General features: G+C 38.0%; 1 protein-coding gene across 4 annotated transcripts in view; it reads right to left on the bottom strand.

Moving 5' to 3' along the window:
* The window catches only part of ATL1 (atlastin GTPase 1), a 101,054-nt gene that overhangs the window by 1,659 nt on the left and 74,377 nt on the right, over positions 1-25,018 (bottom strand). For 2 of the 4 annotated variants that reach the window (XM_054529816.2, NM_001133454.1), the window contains 7 exon segments: positions 18,865-18,957; positions 17,703-17,841; positions 11,663-11,790; positions 10,504-10,560; positions 8,133-8,204; positions 2,939-3,370; positions 1,387-1,401 (listed from right to left, as the gene is read on the bottom strand). In XM_054529816.2, the coding sequence (XP_054385791.1) occupies positions 1,387-1,401; positions 2,939-3,370; positions 8,133-8,204; positions 10,504-10,560; positions 11,663-11,790; positions 17,703-17,841; positions 18,865-18,957 (936 nt within the window). 4 annotated transcript variants of the gene reach the window in all.

Below are 25,018 nucleotides of genomic sequence, written 5' to 3'. Positions count from 1 at the left end.
AAGCCGCATAAAAGCTTGAGATCCTTTAAATAGTAATCTGTTCCCAGGAAATTCCATTAATTTTTATCATTTGTGAGTCTGTATACCTATTTTCTTTGGATCTGTTTATCTGGTTTGTTTTTTTCTTTTTTTTTTTTTTTTAACTTTTTGAGTCGGAGTCTCACTCTGTCGCTCAGGCTGGAGTGCAGTGGCACGATCTTGGCTCACTGCAACCTCCGCCCAGGTTCAAGCTATTCTCTTGCCTCAGCCTCCCCAGTGGCTGGGACTACAGGTGCCCGCCACCACACCTGGCTAATTTTTTGTATTTCTAGTAGAGATGGGGCTTCACCATGTTGGCCAGGCTGGTCTTAAACTCCTGACCTAAAGTGATCCGCCCACCTCAGTCTCCCAACGTGCTGGGTTTACAGGCGTGAGCCACTGCGCCCGGCCTTGATTTTCTTATGGCATTACATCTGAATGGTACCATCTTCAGATCTATGAATGTATATTGGTGCAACATAGTATTGTCTTCCATTATATTCTGATTCTAAGGCATTCAATTTAATTCTCATATTTTTTTCTTAAGCTTTGATTTACAAAGTTGAAATTTGCTTTTGCTTTTTAAATGAACTTGCTTACTGAATTTTGCATAAAATAACTTCTTGACTTGTAAATATTAAATGGTATTTGATTGAAGGACATAATCCAATTATATGCCACAGTAGAAACTGAGGAAAGAATTATCTCTATAGTTGTTCAAGATCAGCTTTGCTTCCTGAAGATAATGACCTAAATGATTCCAGAGTGGTAATTTTTCTTAGTGTAACAGATGATTCCTTCGTGGATGCCTAGAGTCTTTTCTGAGAGATGTAGGGTTGTTGCACATGTGCAGTAGGAGAAATGAACACTAATTTACAGGTCAGGCCTGAGGTCTGCCAAGAAAGAATACATACTGGCCTGGGCCCTGCTTAAAGTGGTATGTATTACTGTCAGTCAAAATCCAAAGTTAAAAACAACTTCTAAAGGTTGTAGCTACATTTAAATAGCCCCCCCAGTAGTTACATTTCCTCAAGTTTCATAACTGCTTGCTTTACTCTGCAGTAGAGCAGAGTCCACCATTTCAGAGCTTAAGAATTTTGAAATTTTCTACACATTTATGAAACAAATACTGATGATATTCAATTCTTACAGTTTTTGTGTTGTGTGTAGATCAAATCATACATGATGTCTAGAAAAAGTTAAATATTTTAAGACCATGTTAAAAATTCATAAATTTAAATGTTAGAAGTCACCAAAGATTGTTCTAATCTACATAAAGACATCTTTTAATGGCTAGTCAGTTTATAAAATGAGAATATCATAATGTTTACAAATATATAGCTCTGAATTTTAAAAAATTTAACTTACCTCATTTGTACTTCCCTGTGGCAAAGGCAGATTAAAAAGAAAAAAGAAAAGTATATATCCTGCTTTATTAACAGCATTATAATATTCAACTTTGCTTACAATATTTGTGAGCATTTAAGAACAGAACAGATACTCCTGCAGATTTTTCAGTTTAGATTACATATTTTATCAGAATCTTTGAAGAACTCAATTCTGTATTCCTCATAGGTTTTAGCATAATATAGTGTAGGAGGGTTTTGACACTGACCTCAACCCCTCTTAAATCTTTTATGGTTGAGGGACTATTTGAGACAGTGGCTCAGAGGATCCAGCTTTTACTTCATTCATTTTCCATTGTGCTACCACTAGTTTATCTCAGCTAGATCCTTCAAAGGCACGTTACAATTATAAAGTATATATAAGTATGTTCTTTTTTTTTTTTTTTTTTTTGAGATGGAGCTTCACTCTTGTTGCCCAGGCTGCAGTGCTATGGTGCCATCTCGGCTCAGTGCAACCTCCGCCTCCTGGGTTCAAGCAATTCTCCTGCCTCAGCCTCCTGAGTAGCTGGGATTACAGGCATGTGCCACTACGACTGGCTATTTTTGTATTTTTAGTAGAGACGGGGTTTCTCCATGTTGACCAGGCTGGTCTCGAACTCCCGACCTCAGGTGATCCGCCCACCTTGGCCTCCGAAAGTGCTGAGATTACAGGCGTGAGCCACTGCACCCGGCCATAAGTATGTTCTTAATGCTGGAAGAATTGTAGCTATTACCTGCTGCCTACAGGTACAGAGACAATCTGAAGTAATCTGATACTGCTTTTGGAAGTTTTTAACTAAAAAAGAGAATGATACGACAACTTATGATAGTGGTTCATATAGCTCCTAACAAAGCTAATGCTAATCAAATCATAGGTTGTAAATATGAGATAATGTTAACACAAGTCATAATTAGCTAAATAAAAGCTGTTTTCTCTTACAACTTTTAATAGATTTAACATTTTTAGAATAATAAAAAGTAGGCTGGGTGGCTCACGCCTATAATCCCAACGCTTTGGAAGGCTGAGGCGGGCAGATTGCTTGAGGTCAGGAGTTCGAGACCAGCCTGGCCAACATGGTGAAACCCCGTTTCTACAAAAAATACAAAAAATTAGCTGGGGATGGTGGTGTGCACCTGTAGTCCCATCTACTCGAGAGGCTGAGGCACAAGAATTGCTTGAGCCCGGGAGGCGGAGGTTGCAGTGAACTGAGATCACGCCACTGCACTCCAGCCTAGACGACAGAGCAAGACTGCCCCCCAACCCAAAAAAAGAAAAAAAGTGTATATATACTACTAAATTGATGTATTTTTTTTTTAATGCTGAAATGTTAACTGGAAAATAGTTGGGTAGGACTTCACATTTTACACAGTATTACATAGTTAGTTGCTTGTATCTGGGCAGGTCATAACATTCTTGATGACTGGGGCCCAATTCCTGTTGATCTGTGTTATTTCCAACATCTAATGCAGTGGCTGGCACATGGATGACGTTCAAATGTGTGCTGAATTTAGTTGTGAATTAAAGGTGTTCTTACCTGGTCCCACAGAGCTGCAGCCACCTGGTCTATTACAGCTCCCAGCTCTCGGTATTCTCCAGAGTACCGGATATATGCCCAGGTGCACAGGGTGATAAGCGTCAGTCCCATTATCATATTGCATAGGCTAGCTATGATGTCCAAACCAATGAATCCAGTCACACCAGCAATCACATATGTGATAAAGATGACTACAAACAGTGTGGCTGGGGTACGAGCTGCATGGAAGATATTTTTGCTATCATTGTGCTTGATATATTGGATGTAAAGTTCATCTATTTCACTCTCCAACTGCTGCAGGTAACGCCGGCTAAATTCTTCCCCACCCATCTTCTTCACCCCTCGGAATAGCTTCACAGATTCTTCCTTAAGTTGCAGGTGTTTGGTCTGCAAGTCATTTGGGGCCAGAAATGGTTTGTCACCACCACAAATCTGTATCAGATAGAGAAGTATTTGTTTATGCAATGCAGAGTAAAATTGGCAACTGTATCAAAATTTTTCACTTAGCTAGTTGAGTTTGTTAGAATACATTAATAATCAGGAGACTGCATATATGTTTTGTCAGCCGACATCTTTCCACCCTTTATCCACGAGGCATGACTATAAATGGGACTGGTATTTTATAGGTGGCTTAAAGTCATCTTAAATTTTTCTCTTTTTGACTTGGAAAATATTTATCACTTAATCCAAGTCCTTCAAGATGAAAAGATGTGTGACACAACATGAAGTGCAAACTGAGTTCATTCACAGAATGAATCCAAATCTAAGAAAACTACATATATGCAAATTCTAGGAAATCTAACTACACTGAAGTCGTTTTAACCAATGAAGTTTAATAAACAACGATCAATGCTATAAAGCTCTCAAAGTAAACTGTGAAATACATTCTTTAGCAGTTTTCCTGATTTTTGTTTGAATGGAGCCAATTGAGTATTTTCTTCCAGAAACTAAGTTAGGAGTATATTAAATGTTCTTGAATCACATTTTCAATTTTTTGAAAAGTTACAAGGGTAATCTCAGTTAACCATACCATTCACTTTGGTTACAGGCATGCCTCAGAGATAATATGTGTTTGGTTCCAGACCACTGCAATAAGCAAGTCACATGATTTTTTTATTTCCAGATTCATATAAAAGTTATGTTTACATTATATAGCAGTCTAGTAAAGTGTGCAATAGCATGTCTAAAAACCATGTACATAATTTAAAAACACTTTATTGCAAAAAAATGCTAAGGATCATCTGAGCCTTCAGCACATCAATCTTTTTGCTGGTGGAGGCTCTTGCCTCGATGTCGATGGCTGCTGACTGATCAGGGTGGTGTTGCTGAAGGTTGAGGTGGCTGTGGTAATTTCTTAAAATATGACAACAGTAAAGTTTGCCATATTGATAGACTTCCTTTCATGAAAGATTTCTCTGTAGCCTGGGATGCCGTTTGACAGCATTTTACTCATAGTAGAACTTCTTTAAAAATTGGAGTCAATCCTCTCCAACCCTGCCAATGCTTTATCAACTAACTTTATTTCATATTTTAAAGCCCTGGAAAGGGAAAGAGTAGGGGGAAGGGGATGAAGAGAGGTTGATTAATGGGTACAAATAGGCAGTTAGAAGAAATAAGACAGTGTTCAATAGCTCAGTAGGTTGACTGTAATTAGTAATAACCTATTGTACATTTCAAAGTAGCCAGAAGAGAATAATTCAAATGTTCCTAACATAAAGAAATATTAAGGAGATAAATATCCCACTTACCCTGATTTGATCTTTACACATTATATGGATGTATCAATTTATCATATGTACTCCAAAAATATGTACATCTATTATGTATCAATAAAAAATATTCTAAACCCTTTGTTGTCATTTCAACACTGTTCACAGCATCTTCACTAGGAGTAGATTCCATCTCCAGAAACCACTGTCTTTGCTTATCCATAGGAAGCAACTCCTTATCTGTTAAGAGATTACAAAATTGTGTCACATCTTCAGGCTCCACTTTTAAGTTCTCTTGCTGTTTCCACCACACCTGCACTTCCTTCCTCCACTGAAGTCTTGAACACCCCTCAAAGTCATCCAGAAGGGTTGGTATCAACTTTTTCCACATTCTTGTTGATGTTGATATTTTTGCCTCCTATAAACCACATTCTCTTCATGGCATCTAGAATGGTGAATTTCTCCTGGAAGGTTTTCAATGTACTTTGCACAGATCCATCAGAAGAATCACTATCTATGGCAGCTATAGCCTTACAAAATGTATTTCTTATTAACTTTTGAAAGTCAAAATTACTCCTTGATCCTGGGCTACAGAATGGATATTGTGTTAGCAGGCATGAAAACATTAATTTCCTTAACTATATCTCCATCAGCGCTCTTTGGTGAATAAGTTCATTGCCAATGAGCAGTAATATTTTGAAAGGAATCTTTTTCTTTGTAGGTCTGAACAGTGGGCTTAAAGTATTCAGTAAACCATGCTGTAAACAGCTGTACTGTTACATAGGCTTTGTTGTTAACATTAATAGAGCACAAACAAGAGTAGATTTAGAATGATTTTTTTTTTTTTTTTGAGACGGGTCTTGCTCTGTCGCCCAGGCTGGTGGTGTGATCTCGGCTCACTGCAAACTCCGCCTCCTGGGTTCACGCCATTCTCCTGCCTCAGCCTGCTGAGTACCTGGGACTACAGGCGCCCGCCACTGTGCCTGGCTAATTTTTTGTATTTTTAGTAGAGACGGGGTTTTACCGTGGTCTCTGTCTGACCTCGTGATCCACCCACCTCGGCCTCCCAAAGTGCAGGTATGAGCCATCGTGCCCGGCATAGCATGATTCTTAAGTGCCTAGAATTTGGGGAATGGTAAATGAACACTGGGTTCGACTTAAAGTCACCAGCTACAAGAAAGTCAGCATGTTCATCCAAGCTTTGAAGCCAGGCATGGACCTCTCCTCTCTAGCTGGGAAAGTCCTGGATGGCATCTTCCAATAGAAGACTATTTCATCCACATTGAAAATCTCTGTTTAGCGTGGCCACCTTCATCAATGATCTCAGGTAGATCTTCTGGATAACTTGCTGTAGCTTCTACATTAAGATTTGCTGCTTCACCTTGCACTTTATGTTACGGAGACGGCTTCTTAAACCTCATGAACCAAAAACCTCTGCTAGCTTGCAACTTTTCTTCTGCATCTTTACCAACTCTTTCAGCATTCATAGAATTGAACAGAGTTAGGGCCTTGCTCTGGATTAGGCTTTGGCTTAAGGGCATGTTGTGGCTGTTTTGATTTTCTATCCAAACTAAAGCTTTCTCTGTGTCAGCAAAAAAGCTGTTTCACTTTTTTGTAATCTGTGTGTTCACTGGAGTAGCACTTTTTTTTTCTTCTTTTTTTCAGACCGAGTCTCACTCAGTCGCCCAGGCTGGAGTGCAGTGCAGTGGTGCGATCTTGGCTCATTGCAACCTCTGCCTCCTGGATTCAAGCGATTCTCCTGCCTCGGCCTCCCGAGTAACTGGGACTATGGGTGTGTGCCACCATGCCTGGCTGATTTTTGTATTTTTAGTAGAGACAGGGTTTCACCATGTTGGCCAGGCTGGTCTCAAACTCCTGACCTCAAGTGATCCACCTGCCTCAGCCTCCCAAAGTGCTGGGATTACAGGTGTAAGCCACTGGGCCCAGCCTGGAGTAGCATTTTTAATTTCTTTTAAGAACTCTTCCTTTGCATCCAACAGCCTGGCTAACTATTTGATGCAAAGGCCTAGCTTTTGGCCTATGTCAGCTTTTCATATGCTTTCCTCACTAAGCTTAGTCATTTCTAGCTTTTGATTTAAAGTGAGAGATATGTCTCTTTGAACTTCAACACTTAGAGGCCATTGTAGGGTTATTAATTGGCCTAATTTCAATATTGTTGTGCCTCAGGTAAAAGAAAGGACTGCAGAGAGGGAGGGATGGGGGAACTGCTGGTTGATGGAGCAGTCAGAAAACACATTTATCGATTAAGTTCACCATCTTATAACAGCACAGTTAATGGCACTCCAAAACAATTACAATAGTAACATCAGCAATCACTGATCACAGGTCACCATAACAGATATAATAATAATGAAAAAGTTTGAAAAATTGTGAGAATTACCAAAATGTGACACAGACATGAAGTGAGCACATGCTGTTGGAGAAAGGGCATCAATAGACTTGCTTCACATAGGGTTGCCAGCAAACTTCAATTTGTAAAAAGTGCAAGAAAGTGAAGCTCAATAAAATGAGGTATGTATGCCTGCATTTGAGATTTAACTATATCGAGAATTCTTTCATTCTGATTGTCCTTATAAACAATGCCACTCCATATACTACATTTTCCTTCATTCTAAGATTTCAATTTGAATGCAATTTTAATTTCATAACATTTTGTTTTTTGAGACAGATTCTTGTTCTGTTGCCCAGGCTGGAGTGCAGTGGCACAATCTCGGCTCACTGCAACCTCCACTTCCCTGGTTCAAGCAATTACCCTGCCTCAGCCTCCCAAATAGCTGGGATTACAGGCGCGTGCCACCATGCCTGGCTAATTTTTTTTTGTATTTTTAGTAGAGACAGGGTTTCACCATGTTGGCCAGACTGGTCTTGAACTCCTGACCTCAGGCAATCCACCTGCCTCGGCCTCCCTAAGTACTGGGATTACAGGCATGAGCCACTGCACCCAGCCTAATTTCATAACATTTTCAAGAGAAAATAATATCTATCACAGTAGTACATATACACAATAATTATTAGATCCATCCTAATTTGGAGTGTTAAAATCAGGAAATGTAATAAATAGAAATATTGGCCCTTAGGTTTTTTTTTTTTCCTAAAAGGTTTCATCTTTAAGAGAAATACCAAAATTGTGGAATATAAGGAGGTGTAGTGGCGAGGGTACCACATGCTATTTTGGCTACTAGATTTTATAAATAGTGGAAAGACCTGGCACTCCCCCCAGATATGTGAATAGGGATATATTACAGAGAGAGGCAATTCATTTAAAATGCCTTTAAAATTGCACACACAATGTTTTTAAAAATATTTCAGGAATATAATAAATAGACATGTGATACAGGCTGAGGAAAAAGTCAAAGCCACCTCATTGCATGTGTGTACAGTGTAACATGGAAGAAAAAAGAGAATGAGTTGCATGAAGAATACTGGTTTTGTTTAAGACAGAATTTAAAATATTTAACTCTTACCTCTTCCATTTTTTTATTGTATGTGTCCTTGGCAGTTGCCACGGCTGCTAAATTGTTAGCTTCTGCTGTGGCCTTTGGACAAAGTACAAAATATGATGTAAAATGCAGTTCATATTGATTAAACTTCCACAGGCAGTTCACATTTCAGAGCATCATGTGCAAGAAATGTGCAATAAACCAAAGTCCTCAAAATAATTTAAAACTGTTACAATATTTCTACTACATTTTAAAAACTAGTAAAAAACTTTCAAAAACGCATAAACAGATTTTTACTCAATACACAATACTTCTAAAATGAATTTTCATTTGGAAGAGTTTTCCTCTCAAAAAATATTTTTTAGCCTGTCATTAAATGCTGGGAAGAAAAAACATCTATAAACCCAAACTCATGGGGAATAATACATAGTACATTTTATAAATACTAATATACACAAATATATCTAAGGACTGCTGCTGATAGACGAGTGTATCACTGATAACAAAAAGGAACTATTAAGAACTTACATTTTAAAAATATATAAGGAAACTAGTTTCTCCCTTTTAAAAATTTATTTATTATTCTTATTTTTTTTTGAGACTGAGTCTTGCTCTGTTGCCCAGGCTGGAGTGCAATGGCACGATCTTGGCTCACTGCAACCTCCACCTCCTGGGTTCAAGCAATTCTTCTGCCTCAGCCTCCCAAGTAGCTGGGACTACATACAGGCTTGCGCCACCACGCCCAGCTAATTTTTGTATTTTTAGTAGAGACAGGGTTTCATCATGTTGGCTAGGCTGGTCTCGATCTCTTGACCTCGTGATCTGCCCGCCTCAGCCTCCCAAAGTGCTGGGATTACAGGCGTGAGCCACCACCCCCGGCCAAAATTTATTGACTTACTTTTTAGATACGAGGTCTCACTATGTTGCCCAGGCTGGACTCAAACTCCTGGGCTCAAGTGATCCTCCTGCCTCAGCCTCCTGAGTAGCTGGTCCCACAGGCACATGCCACCGTGCCTGGCTCATTTTAAAAAAATGTTTGTGGAAACCAGTTGTTTAAAATTTGAACCTGCTTTTCTACTGTGTGTTACATGTGTGAATCTAAATCATAATATAAGACTGTTCTAAACAAATTTAGTGTAAAGAGAATGAAAACCCTTTGGTATAAAGTGTTTGTGTCTCAACACAAGTGAGGCTGCAATATGTTTATGTGAAACATGTTTAGATGAACACATAAATAGGTAAAGTTATTAGGCAAATAATCTTCCAATAAATTATTCTGTCTAATATTGTTATTTGGTAATTTCTGACAGCCAGAAATCTTAGCCTTAGTCACGTGTCTTAAAACATGCCTCCTCGGTGAGGAGCGCCTCTGCCCGGCCGCCCCGTCGGGGAAGTGAGGAGGACCTCTGCCCGGCCGCCCCGTCTGGGATGTGAGGAGTGCCTCTGCCCGGCCGCCCCGTCTGGGAGGTGAGGAGCGCCTCTTCCCGGCCACCCATTGTCTGGGATGTGAGGAGCGCCTCCGCCCGGCCGCCCCGTCTGGGAGGTGAGGAGCGCCTCTACCCGGCCACCCATCGTCTGGGAGGTGAGGAGCGCCTCTGCCTGGCTGCCACCCTGGCTGGGAGGAAGTGAGGAGCGTCTCTGCCCGGCCGCCCCGTCTAGGAAGTGAGGAGCACCTCTGCCCGGCGGCCCCGTCTGGGAAGTGAGGAGCGCCTCTGACCGGCCGCCCCGTCTGGGAAGTGAGGAGCGCCTCTGCCCGGCCGCCCTGTCTGGGAGGTGAGGAGCGCCTCTGCCCGACAGCCCTGTCTGGGAGGTGTACCCAACAGCTCCGAAGAGACAGCGACCATGGGGAGCAGGCCATGAGGACGATGGCGGTTTTGTTGAAAAGAAGGGGGGGAAGTGTGGGGAAAGGAAGGAGAGATCAGATTGTTGCCGTGTCTGTGTAGAAAGAGGTGGGCATAGGAGACTCCATTTTGTTCTGACTAGGAGAAATTCCTCTGCCTTGGGATGCTGCTGATCTATGGCCTTTTCCCCAGCCCCGCGCTCTCTGAAACATGTGCTGTGTCAACTCAGGGTTAAATGGATTAAGGGTGGTGCAAGATGTACTTTGTTAAACAGATGCTTGAAGGCAGCATGCTCTTTAAGAGTCATCACCACTCCCTAATCTCAAGTACCCAGGGACACAAACACTGCGGAAGGCCGCGGGGACCTCTGCCTAGGAAAACCAGAGACCTTTGTTCATGTGTTTATCTCCTGACCTTCTCTCCACTATCATCCTATGACCCTGCCATATCCCCCTCTCCGAGAAACTCCCAAGAATGATCAATAAATACTTAATAAAAAAAAAGATATTCAGAACAGAGAAAAAAAAAAAACATGCCTCCTCATTAATAAATACCTGTAACATGGATTTGGGATGCGGTAATTCTTCACCTTGATAGATCTTTATATAAGCCTAAAAAAAAAGGAAAAAGATTCATGTTCAAGCAATCCCATTCAATATTGCCTCTAATTCTATGAAATTGCATTCTAAGCTCTTAACATTTCAAAAAATACTTTCAGGAACTTACAACTATTTTATCTTTCTCATACTTAAATTCCCTTTTTTCTTAGTTCATGTTGTTTCCCTTTCCTGAAATGCCTTTTTCAAACATCTCTGTCTGCCAATCTGGCCCTTCTTAAAGGCTCAACTCAATGCCACTCCCTTTAAAATGTTCTCAGACCCCTCTGCCAGGAGTAACCGGCCCTTTTCAGTTACCCGCAGGAATCTGTACCCTGCGGATGTCCCAAGCTTTATGGAACAGACCCTTATGAAGGTCCTGAATCTCCTACCAAATTGTAAGTACCTCCACAGTGTTATACGCAGTAAAAATTCATATTTTAGATTAATAACATGGCATTTTTTGCTGACAATCATGAAGGTAAACAGATCACACAGAACCTACATGATAGCATATTAAATAACAAAACACGAATTTTAAAAATTGATATTTTAGTCCTTGGAGCATCAGTCCACAATTGGTTTGGTAACTGAAATTCTCCAGGATATATATGGGTTGGTAAAAAGTATTCAGTGCTATCTAAGGAAGGTAAACAGGTAAATGCAAATTTAAAATAATTCCACTTCATATTGGTCCTTGGTGCAGAGAGTAAGAAATGAGGAAGTATATTCTTCAATAGGAAGGTATCCTCTTGGGGAAAATCTTCAGAATTATGAAGGTAAAATTCAGAATAGATCATGGACCCTGGGAAACACCCCATCCCCCCAAAAGACTTTTCCAACTCTTACATTCATATTTCAAAATACAGTTCCCTCAAGATAAAAGGGGACAATAAAGTTACCTATATGTGGTTTCCTCAAAAGAATAATTTCAGAAAGTAAGCTTTCTGAAAGGTTTTGAAAAAGCTTTTTAGAAAGGATTTTTAAAATCCTTTTTATAGATTCCTCGTACCTTTGCTCCCATATTATCGGGTCTATAATTTTTGTTTATAGGAATTATGATCCAATATATGTCAAATCTAAGTACTCACAAATGCTCTAGAAATGAGAGTGATACCTTGAAGTACTCCACCAGACCCCGGCAGGTGATTTTATTCCCATTGATCTCTTTAATATCTAGGCTCTCGGGACTAAGTAGCCAAGGAATCAGTATTTTCAAGTTTTTGATGAATTCATCATCTATTTCTACAAGTAAAAGCAAATCCATTATTATTTTTGGAATCCTTCCCAGTCCTCCATGCCACAGAATAAAACATCCTTTGATCTCCCCCATTTCCTCCCCAGTGATAATGCCATCACTCACTTCCCCATCACTTAAGTAACTCCTGAAACCTGCTCTTCTCAGTGAATGATTCTCCTTGCCCAAATTTCCACTCCCGTTTCATATGTATCTTGTCTTCCACTTATAAGTCAGCTTTCTTGATATTATAAGTTAGCTTGCTTGATTTTACATGTATGCTTTGTATGTAGCCCATTCATATAACCAGTTCAAGTTTTGTTTTTGCTTTTTTGTTTGTTTTGAAATGGAGTCTTGCTCTGTCGCCCAGGCTGGAGTGCAGTGGTGCAATCTCAGCTCACTGCAACCTCTGCCTCCTGGGTTCAAGCAATTCTCCTGCCTCAGCCTCCTGAGTAGCTGGGACTACAGGCACACACCACTATGCCCAGCTAATTTTTGTATTTTTAGTAGAGGTGGGGTTTCACCATGTTGGGCAGGATGGTCTTGATCTCTTGACCTCATGATCCGCCCGCCTCGGCCTCCCAAAGTGCTGGGATTACAGGCATGAGCCACCACGCCCAGCCATAACCAGTTCATGTTTTAAGTCTTGTTTGTGGTTTTATATACATAGGCTCATAAATGGGGAAGAGACCAGATTTTTACTGGCTTATTATAATGCATTCCCTCTAGAAAATGTATCCAAAAATTGCTCCGTGCATAGCGTGCCCACCTTCTAAGAACTGTACAAAACTGGGTAAGCTGTGTAACTGGACTGCAGAGTTCAAAAAGATAGTGACAATGATGCTACCTCTAGTGGTGGAACTCAGCAACGCAAAATAAAATAGCAAGAAAAGGCCACTTAAGCAGATAAGAGGTAGTATGAGTATGCAGCTGTCATGTTTGATATAATTGATTACACATAACCCAACCTGTAGCAGTAGGTTAAAGCTTAACATTACAGACTTAGCAAAGTAATATAGAAAACAGATCACCAGAGAAGTCTTCTGAACACAGGGATAATTTCTTAAATTGTTATTTCAAATACATGGAAAAATTGGGGCCGGGTGCAGTGGCTCCCGCCTGTAATCCCAGCACTTTGGGAGGCCGAGGCAGGTGGATCATTTGAGGTCAGGAGTTCGAGACCAGCCTGGCCAACGTGGTGAAATCCTGTCTCTATTAAGATATAAAAATTAGCTGTACACAGCCGGGTGCAGTGGCTCACGCCTGTAATCCCAGCACTTTGGGAGGCTGAGGCGGGTGGATCATGAGGTCAGGAGATCGACACCATCCTGGCTAACATGGTGAAACCCCACCTCTACTAAAAATAAAAATAAAAAAAATTAGCCAGGCGTGGTGGCACATGCCTGTAGTCCCAGCTACTTCGGAGGCTGAGGCAGGGGAATCGCTTGAACCCGGGAGGTGGAGGTTGCAGTGAGCTGAGATTGTGCCACTGCACTCCAGCCTGTGCAACAGAGCAAGACCCTGTCTCAAAAAAAAAAAAAAAATATATATATATACACACACACACATATACATTATATATATATGGAAAAATACACATACTATGTAAAAAAGCAAGATCTGTCCAGTGACTTGCTTGGTTTCTAAGTAAATTCAGTAACTGCCTGTAATTTTTAAAAGTCTAAATTTTAGCAGAGTTATTGAGTTTTCAGGCTTTGGGGTTGGTGATTTTGAAAGCCTTAAAGATTCAAACCTTAAGACTGTGTTTGCATTTTCCCTGTTATTATAGCCCCAGTTATAACATTGGGGCTACATTGAAATACTATTTTATGTGAGAATTTGTTTTCTTTACTTCTTTTATAACACACACAAGCATGATGCTGGATATCTTTCAAAGTTATTTTGTTTCATGTTTTGTGCCACTTTGAAATTCTAGTGACCACGATTTATAGGTACTTATAGTGGAGTTTATTCAAACTTATTTTGCTGTTTGCACTGTACCAATTTTCACTGATAATTTTGCTTTGTACTATATATAGATTTATTATTGTGGTTTGCTTTTTAGTTACTAGTATTCACTGGAATACAATACTGATATTTGTATTTATGTTACCACGTTCCTGTTTTGTGTTTTATTGCCTGCCATGTATCTGTATCCACTGACACTAATAAGTTTCTTTTTTGCTATATGATTTTACGTTTTTTCATCTTTAGTAGAATATTACTATACATCTAGAATGTATGAATTCTTCAGTTTCTGAATAAAACAAAGTTTTCTTCTTATAAAACCACTTTAAAATCACTTTCAAAACTTGTATATAAATTTCTGCCCCCAAACATTCCTTATACAATTGGAATGGAATAAGATGCAACTGTGTGTTAATGCACCAGCAAGTGTGGTAATTAATTATTATTAAAGTAACCAGCATCTAACCACACATTTGGATTAAAAATGTGTCTGAAGATGGCAATAGCCCTCTTTGTTCTCACTGGAACCAATGCTAGGTATTCCAATTTTGGATTCAGAAAATAAGAACAATATATTCATAACATACGTAGGTGGTGAGCTCTTGCTAATGTTAGTTGAACACAGTAAAGATATGAACCAGAAAATCTGCAAACCAGTTCAAATTGATTTGCAGAGGGGCATTAATAAGCTTTGGCCTTGCAAGTGTTCAATTAATATATATGAATAGCTGATTCAGAATTATGTTCAGTAATTTTCTTCAGTAATTTTTTCCACAAGGGTAAAATCTTCCAAGGACTTTAGGGGCTTGGTCAAAGTGGTGGTTACCTGACACAATAATTGAGAATATGATGTATGCTTTATAAGAACTCCACAGGGCAAATGCACTAGTATAGTATTGCTGTATAAATTAACAAAGAAAGATATTTTCTCAGGATTTCCTGATTCTGATAAGTGATTGGAAACATCCATTTGACTATGCATTCTCAAGTCTAACTGCAGCTGCTAAGGAAGCAGCTCCACATCTTATAATGTGGCTACCTGCCATTCTACATATGGTACTATAACGCAGAGCAACCTCAAAAAAAAAAAGGATAACTCCTTGTTATTGAAAAAATTGTATTTGCTATGCTAGGGTAGGTATTCAGTAAGCACCCAATAAAAGCTGGTTGAATGTAGCATAAATGAATGTGATTCAGTGCCTTTAATCTTTTTCATTTCCTTTTGGGAAGTTCTTAAATTAATAGTAGTTAAATTTAATCATAGTATTATCAGTTTTTAATAACACTAGAAATAGGTAAGACAATAATAATTGCAATACTTTGAGGGACCATGAACAAATAGTTATTATAACAATGATTACTGTTGATAATGAGCTAGAAAGTTATTTCTGTGTGTGAAAGAGTATATGAGAAACTATTATCAAATAACAACTTTTGCATAATTGTTTATTCGGAGACTTTTCTTCACCAGAGGCAACCACTGAGATGCCAGCCCTCTGGAGAACATCACAGTCAGCTGACAAGACATCCTGGATAGAAATCACACCAAATTATAAGATTCAGGGTGGGACAGAAAAATAATGTAGATAGCAGACTTTCAAAACCGCCCAAGAAAACATGGAGGCAAAGTACGACATTTCTGCACACAAGAGGGCTTTAGCAGCAGTCTTGTAAGATATAAAAGTCTCATTGAAATGGAACTTTTATGGAAATTGAAGCTGCCTTTCACTTCTCTTTTTCCTAGGCGAGCCACTTTGGTAAACTCATAACTTATAGTTAGCTGTAAACCAGTTGTGCAGGTCAATATATGCATAGAAGTGAATAAAATTTGATGGAGAACAAATGTCTTAAAAAGTGGGATTCTGGCCAAGCATGGTGGCTCATGCCTGTAATTCATCATTTGAGGCCAGGAGTTCAAGACCAGCCTGGGCAGCATAGTGAAACCCTCATCTCTGCAAAATAAATAAATAAATAAATAACCGGGCATGGTGGCACACTCCTGTAGTCCTATTTGGGAGGCTGAAGCAGGAGGATTGTGTGAGCTCAATAGTTCAACGCTGCAGTGAGCTATGATCACACTGCTGCACTCCAGCCTGAGAGACAGAGCAAGACCCCATCTGAATAATTGGCTGGGTGCAGTGGCTCACACCTGTAATCCCAACACTTTGGGAGGACAAGATAGGAGGATTGATTGAACCCAGAAGTTTGAGACCAGCCCTGGAAGCATAGCAAGACCTCATCTCTTCAAAAAATTTTAAAAATAAATTAGCTGCACATGGTGGTGTGTGCCTTTAGTTCTAGCTACTTGGGAGGCTGAGGCAAAAGGATGGCTGGAGCCCAGGAGTTCAAGGTTGCAGTGAGCTAGGATCGCACCACTGCACTCCAGCCTGGGCCACAGAGTGAGACCCTGTCTCTAAAAATAAAAAATAAAAATAATAAGTAGGATTCTGTATTTGCATGATTTGTCTTAAACTCTCTCCCTGAGCTCTTTCATTGCAAAACGTATCAGTTAATCTAAGAGCTGTAGCTGTATACTTCAGTAATGGAACAAGCCACAGTAATTTTTAGTTCCAATAAAGGACTGTTGTTGAAGGCGCACCCCTCCTCTGCCTGTTTATGTCTCCCAACTCCAGAGAAGAAAGAGAAGCTTTCTCTTTATGTAAGAAGCCTTTCTTTATGTAATGTATTCAAAACACATTAAAGCCGTTAGGTAATTGCACAATACTGAGATCTGCGCATCCACTAGTGGGTTGGAATTCATAAGTGTGACAGTGAAATTATAGGAGCCTGTCATCCATATGTACCATATGCTTACTGCTATCTAGTCTGTGGTATAAAAGTAAGATAAAATGTATCTTACTTTTATACATGCTTACTTTTATACAGCATATTATAACATGCTGATTAATGATTGAGAAATTTGGTATTGTATTTATGGTACTAACCGCCAAAGTTAAATATAAGGTATCTGAGAGTAAATGTCATGGGTGCAGGGACAAAAATAATTCATTTGCTTTTCAAATCTGCCAGTTTCATAAAACTGGATACAAGTTATATTATCCTTTCTTTAAAGTAATTTTAAATCCCTCTGACAACAATTGTGCTGAAAAGCTTGTAATGTCACTGTCTCACTCCTGGCACGATGCACAAAGTCCGCAGTAAATTAAACAAATGTCTCAATTCAGTGGTATATTCAACACTATGCTTTCAAGTTAAAAAGTCAGGTCTTTGAACTATGTCATATTAACTACAAAGCATATGTCTACAGACCTGGGGGATACCTTTTGGGAAAGATTAACTTCCATTTCCTCAGACTCCTACCTCCCCTCCTGCTCTTGTTTGTTCGTTTGTTTAACAAGTCAAGCTGCTTTGGAATCATGTAACAATCAGTCCTCTATTAAAGACATAATTACATCCTAGAAGTATACACTATTTGAAAAACACTCTAGTGCTTTATTTTTTAAGACACTGGTCCTCTTCCTCTTCCACACAAGATTTCATTTTTAGTGAAGTTTTTAATAATTTATAATCAAATTATTTAGGAGCAGTTTTAAAGAGCATTTCTTTCCATCTCTAATTATATAACTTAATACAGAATTCCAATACTATAGATATCTGTTTTCCTTTTTCATGTAGATAAGGAAAATTAACCATAAAAACATTAAGGAGCACTTCTCAGTGCACAGAGATAAGAAGATGAGGGTTACTGCCTTCTAGGTGAACTCAGGATCCGGCCTATTTTTGCAGGCAGTGTATACATTCAGCACCCATAGAATCCCACAGTTCACCAAGGACGAGCACCAGCCCAGGATGCCCTATTCTCCTGACAATTTCTAATCATCAGTCTCCTATTAGTGGATAAACTAAACTATCAGCCATAAGCCCAATAGATAAAATGACATTTTTATAATCAGACTAAGTGATGCAAACATATTCGTTAAAAGACACAAACCTTTCAATTTTCCATCAAAGTTTGGATTGGTAGCTACTTTTAAGCCAGGATGAGGTAGCAGAAAACAGGAAATGTTGGTGAAACAGGAATGGATGTGTTTTCTGACATTCTGTAGTTCTTCATGCTGGTTCCCTGAGACCTGCAGTAGATCATTCTGAAGTTTAAACTACTTTCATCATAAATTATGCAAAGGAATTCTGTGGCATCTTATATTTGCTATGTCTGTTTGGTCCCACAATGATAAAAATGACACGACAAGGCTGCTACTAAAGAAAGAAGAAAGTCTTGGGTGGGTTTGCCCACATAGAGCCGTGTCTAAGTATAGAAAACACATGGCATAGTTGTAATTAACAAGTGTCTACCCTTATGCTAACTCAAACGGACCTTCCCATTTTTTAATACAAATTAGTGGGGTTTTAATCTGGCTAGTTTCTACAAATTCAAATTTTAATTCAAAGCACTCATAGGAGCCACAAAGGGAAAGTAGGATATTTCTACTTTCTTTTTAGTAGATATTCAAGACAGCCTCCTATCACCTGGTAAGTGTACATTTAAATTCTAGAATGGAATCTGAATACTTGGGTGTTTACTTACAAGCTAAATCACCCTCACCTCCCACTTTATGTAAATACATATTTGATAGTTTTTAATATAGATAAACTATTATGACTGTAAACCTAATAAGTTCAGAGATCCCAATTTTCAAGGAACATTTTTGTAAATTTTGATCTTTCTCCCTGATTTCCCAGTAGGCACTTTTGGTGATATCTGCTCAGTGTAACAATTTATACAGTATTGAACTAGCACGACACAGAAAGTGGAAGGCCTTATAATTTTACATTCTGTGTTCTAAGATTGACTCCAGGAATTTCAAAATTAGATATTTGTTACATTGGCTTTGAAACCTCTACTAAAACCTGACTCTTGATATTTGCACTCTCAGTCTTGAAGTGATTTAATTCTTCAAAGTAAAAGTTTTATCTTTAGGAGTAACTTATTGTTTTATAGATATATACAAATAATTCTTCACCTGTGTCATTAATATCGATAACAAATGAGATTGTGGCTAGTGGCTACTGAGTATCTATTCACCAAATGATCCAACAAAAATAATTCCAGATTATTATCAGTGAAATTTTATGCACCTAAATATCTAACAAACCTTGAGGCGTTTTTCCAAGAATTTGGCACCACCATCGGCTCCATATGAAAATTCGTATGGGAAACTCCAGTCTCGAACAAGAAATATCAGACTCTAAAAAATAATAAGAAAGGATTGATACAAGGACTTTAAGGTGCCTCCCTTTGCTTTATACGGAAACCAGTTATAATATCATTGTCATTTGACTATCGTTCTTTCCCACATTGCTGAATTAAAAATCAAACATAAAACCTTTGAAAGTGTCTGGGCAGTCTCTCCCCTATGAGATCATCCTACATATTTCCATTAAATGTGAACAGAAGGCTGCGTACAAAATGCCAGCATGAATGCACCCCACTGAGAGATGACAGAGACGACTCCCAAACTGCCTGAATGGAGCTATGTCACTATAATCAGATTTTGTGTAGAATATGTTCCTAGGAATCTTCCTTTCTGATAGCTATGGCTGAATACAAGCATAAGATATAAGATCAGCTTTTCTTTTATAAAGAAATTGTTTTAATGTTTTTATAGAAATGATACATATGTATGCTCATCATAAAAAGTTCAAACTAGATAGCAAAGTCCAGAGAGAAAATTTAAAAATGCACCCCAAATCCCACCTCCTGGACTTAACGATAGTTAACATTTGGTGAACATCATCCAGTCATCTCCCTAGGTACATACACAAATGGAAGAGGGCTAAAAAGAAGAAAAAGGAGAAAAACAGTTTTATAAAAGGTGGAACTGCTTTGTATGTGGCATTTTAAATAAAAAGTATTAAAATGCACTTGAAATTAACTGACTAAAAGGAAGATGAGATGACATTTGAAATACTGCTGAATTTCAAGTAAATGATTTTTTTTTACCATTAGAAGTTCTAGTAAATTCACTTGAAGTTAAGAACAAAGATTTTGGAAAACATTGAGCTGGGAGTCATGTGTTTAACTTTTTATACCTTTGAATGGAATACAGTCCACATACAGAAAACTGCACATTAAGTATATAACTTAATGAATTTTCACAAACGGAACACATTGTGTAAGTAGCACCTAGATCAAGAAACAGAGAATGTCCAGCACTCCACAAGCCCCTCCTCCTGCCACCCTCCAGTCATGACCCCTTGCTCAAGGGTAACCATGGGCCTGACTTTTAACAGCATCAGTTCATTTTGCTTGTTTTTATAATTTGTGTAAGTGGAATCATACATGATACATGATATATTCTTTTGGTCTAGCTTCTGTCACTCAACATTATATTTGTGAGATTAATTATATTATTGCATAATTGTTCATAATTCATAGTCATTACTGCGCAATTTCCCATTATGTGAATAATGATTAATTCATTCTGTAGATGGGCATTTCAGTGTCTCTAGTTCTTGTCTGGCAAGAATAGTGCTGCTATGAACATTCATGTGTCTTCTGGTCTTCTTTCTGTGTCTTCTTTCTTTTGCGTTTATAACTAAAGCAGAATTACTGGGTAGAGAGTGTGCACATGTTCAGGATTGGTTGATATTGTTCGTTTTCCAAAGTACCAATTTATAACCTTACCAGCAGTCTTAGAGGGTTCCTGATGCTACACGTCCTCACCAATGCTTGATATTCTCTGTCTTTTTAATTTTAAACATTCTGGAGGGTGTGGTTTAGTAGCCTAGCCCGTTGTGTTCGATATGCATTTCCCTGATGATGAATGAAATTAAGCACATTGTCATATGTTTGTTGGCCCTTTGTGTTTATTCTCTTTTGTGAAGAGGCTGATCAGGTCTTTTGTCTTTACTTATTGGTTTGGAGTCATGCTTTTTAAATATATGTTTCACCTTTAACTCCCTGCCATAAGAAAATCACCATTCTCAGATTTCCTCTTACCACTCCTCCCTTCCTTCTACGTTTTACATGTCATAACCTTGAAATAAAACCAAAAGCAGTTTGAGTAAAAATGTTCAAAATATAATAAACACTGAAAGATACCACAAACGCATATGGAAATTACAAGACAATTTATGTATGTACTATTGCTATGTGTTCCCATATCATCCTGAACCTCCCCTATTATAACACTCCTACTAGAATTTGGTGGACTTCTTTCAGTTGTAAGTAATGAAATCCAATTCCAACAAGTTTAAGCAAAAAAAGTAGATAATTGGTTCTGTAACTGGAAAGATCAGTGGTGTAGGTGATTTCAGAAGGATTTGGGACACTTAAGTGACATCAAGGCTCTTTCTCTCTCTGAACAGTCCTCTCTACATGATGGCCGAGATGACCACTGAGATCCAGATTCACATCCTGCTAGCTTAGCAACACCAGTGCAAGTCAGTTTTTCCAGACAGCTATGTCAGGAAATCTCCAGGAATGGGCCCAATTTGATCATATGCCCAGTCCAGAAATAATCACTATGGTCAGAGGGATGGGATGGTCTGAATTGTCACCTGTATGTAAGGGGTGAATGTCATCAGGTTCACCTGCACCAAAGGGAATTGGAAAGAGAGTTTCTATTGCTAGAAGGGGAACTAGACAGAAAAAGAAATAGATAACTCTAAATCATAATGTTATGGTGCATTATTTATAGACTGTAAGCCTTCTAGAGGCAAAAATTGAATCTCTTTCTTGCTCATTATAGTATCCTTAACACCTAGTACAGTGCTTGGCACAGAATCAGTACTTAATACAGATTTGTTGAATAAATCATTTTCTCATTTTTTAATTATCAATTTCACAACGTCAGGGTTTAAAATATTTACACTCTGCTCTGTACTCACAATATTCAAAGTTGTTTGGCTTTAGTGTTATATTTAATTGGATCCACTGCATCGAAAATCCTTTCACTGTCAACTTCTCCATACCTGAGCTCTTATTTTGAATAAAACAAAAGTGGGCCAAATTTTGCCATATGGTTTTCCAAGAAGCAGTATTAGGATTGCTGTATTTCCTGAGTACTCACATTCTTGAGCATATCTTCTGTTGCTTTCATAGTTAATTAACAAATTGGCAGGATATAAAAATTCTTAGGGTGATTCTTTCAAAACCTTGTCAATTATCATTTATCTGTCTTTTTCCATGGAATATTGCTATGGAAAACTCTGTGTGGCCCCTTCGTTCTTAAAAGTTCAATAACTTTACTAAGTATATTCTCATATTGACTGGAATGTATCAGTTTTCCCTAGGGAAATAGTATGAAGATTCAAGTTTTATTCGAGAAAAGTTTTTTCTATCATCTCTTTAAATATTTTTCCTCTATTACATTTATTGTTTCCTCATTTGTTTCCTTTTCTTCTTCAGGGGCTCTCATTATGCATATGTGGTAGAGAGGCGGGTGGGAATCCAGGTTTTATGGGGCCTGAAGCTTACATAATCTGTGGGGCAGAGTGGGGCAGAGGAAAGCCTCTGTAAGAAAAAGAATGCAGAATTAGGCTTGAAAGTGAATATTTATTTAGAACGAGGAATATAAATTACAAATTCAAAAAACTGGCTAGTATCACAAACAAAAAAAAAATCCAGAAAAATAACTAACATAACTTTATAACAGTTTTCTTTCCCCCAAATGTGTTCCAAGTTCACTTCCTGCCTTAGACCTAGAATCGGGCATTTTTCTAAGAAGCACTGGTTTCTTTTAGTAGAATATGGTACTTCAAGATTATAATGCTCAATGTGCTGCTGCGTTGGTCAGTGTTTCCAGACCTTTCAGTGGGCAGAGGTAGAATAAAATTGTGTGTGGTGTGTGTGTATGATAAAATACCTCATAAATTCATATTGACATTCCCAATTCAAATTCAGGACTATAGAGTTTCCACTGAATGTCTATATTATATCCATAGCTCCTTGTCCAAGAATCTTGAATCAAGAATCTTGATTCTTAATGCATCAGGGATGGCTTACTCATTTTTTCAATGTATTACTCATTTTTTCAATGCTCTAATACATACACAACAGCCGCAGAGTAGCAGTACCAATACCACCATCAACTACTATGAATACTTAATGAAAGTTTTTTTTTTTTAATTTGGCACATGCTCTCCTCATTCTCCTACTTTTTAGTTTATCTATTCATTCATTTATTTAAAGAAAATAGACATTACATATGATGTTCTCTCCCTTTTGTCCCGCATTTAGTCTAAGTTCCACAAACAAATATACATTTAATGATCACTCCTAGTCCTTATGTCATCTTTGCTGATCTGAAATTCATTCTTTAGTAGATTTCGCATTAAGGGTCATGGAAACAATATTCCTTGGATTTTTACATGTTGATAATAATTGTGGCCCTTTATACCTGAAAGTCAATTTTGCTGAATGTAAAATCCTTGAATCACATCTTTTTTCCTTAAACAGGGTCACTTCTAAGTGGTGTGTGATTATGGATCTTTCTTGTTTCCATAAGATGGAGCCTCTCCTCCCTCTTATTTTGTTTTGTAGATTCTTGTGGGGAGAGGAGGGATTCTTGTAGAGAAAAGAATTAAAAATACCCACATCCACCCTCTTTAAGTAGTCTGCTAACTTTAAATAGATGTCCATTTTTGCCACAATTTTTGTCAAAATATAATAATTTGTATTTTGAACATTCCTTCTTAAAACATGTATTTTGAAAATAAATGTTAGCTGGGAAGTAATTTTTTCAAAATAGAGGTTCATGAACCAGGATAAATGAAACCAAGTATGTGGATTTGGCTGTATTTTGCATTTTTCTTGGGAGCTTTTAGTCTCATTTCTTGGTCTTTTTCACTGGGCATCTTCCCAATTCAAAATAATGAGGACCATGTGCGGTATAGAAGCAAATATAAAGTTTCATTTTTTAAAATTAGCAATATATAAAGTAATCATGAAATTAATGGCAATGTTCCAACTCCCAGGTTTCCTGCCTGATGCTCTCATCCAGTGATGTGCTGATAAATTGGCTCTCTGACAAAAAAACAAAAGCCTTGATTTGTAGCATTTGCCAATTTCTGTGGTGTAAATATACCCATCATGGCTGATTCCAAGCTATTAAACGTTTAATAACTGGTTTATATAATCCCTGAATATTTAATAATTGGTTCTCATGAATGGGGATGAGCAATGCCTACTGTCCCCCACCCCTCCCTAGATAATTTATATGCTTTCCATTCATCATGTATGGATTTCTATGAAATTCAGTCTTTATGTCAAAATCCATCAGTTTTTCTACACTGCAGAATCTTGATTTGCTCATGTATGAATATAGGTAGAGATAAAAACCAAGAATACAAATTAGCCTAATTTGCTCAGATAAAAACATATGAAGCCACAAATACTTTTTTAAATTAAATTCAGTCAGGCAACTGGGTCAAATGATGGACCTATACTATACTTAGCTTACAAATGAAATAATCATCTAACTTTTTAAAATCATGACAAATTTTATTAGCTTCCCTTTGGAGACTATATCTTTCAGGAAATTATTCAAAAGGAGTATTACAGCATGACTTGGTAACAGTGAAAAACTGAAATACATCCAAATGCTCAACAATTGAGAAATAGCTATACAAACTATGGTGCATTAATGTAACACATAGCTATTAATAAGTAGGTAGAATATATCAACACATGAGTTGACTATGTCAGTATAAAAAGCTTATATGAAATAAATGTTATTTGAAAAATAACAGTAAATTTATGTGCACATCCATTATAAATACATGAAATTATTCCTACACTCACCGAAAAAGATTACATGTTCTAAAACCATACAGCCAGTAAATATCTGAACTGGTTTTTAATACATTTAATCAGTTTCTAATTTCAGTTTCAGGTAAAAGTAAACACTAGAACTGGTTTTAAACCCAAAGTAAGTAACACTTACTTCAATCAACAACCCACACAAAAAGCCAACAGAGAGCCTCATTGCTTTAAAAGTCAGTCAAGTAGTCAAAGACTCACTCCAGAAAACTTACTGTTTTCACCTCTACATCCAACACAATTAACAAAAGACATATTCTGAGACTGATGTCAACCCATCTTGCTTCCATAACCCACAAAACTCCAAAACACGCCCCTGACACCTACATGTGGTCATCAGTTTGCTTTCCTCAATGAGACTATGCCTCACCAGCAGAGCTCTATACTTCACTAAGCAATAAGTTTAGCTTTGTTTTTTTAAGTCATATTTTGAGAGATGGTCTTATCCTTTGCCAATTCTGGACGACTCATTGTACCATTTTTGA

This window comes from Pongo abelii, chromosome 15 (genome assembly GCF_028885655.2).
Source record: "Pongo abelii isolate AG06213 chromosome 15, NHGRI_mPonAbe1-v2.0_pri, whole genome shotgun sequence".
In the NCBI taxonomy this organism is placed as follows: Eukaryota; Metazoa; Chordata; class Mammalia; order Primates; family Hominidae; genus Pongo; species Pongo abelii.
The sequence above is the reverse complement of the archived record's forward strand: the minus strand, read 5'-3'. Positions and strand labels throughout refer to the sequence as shown.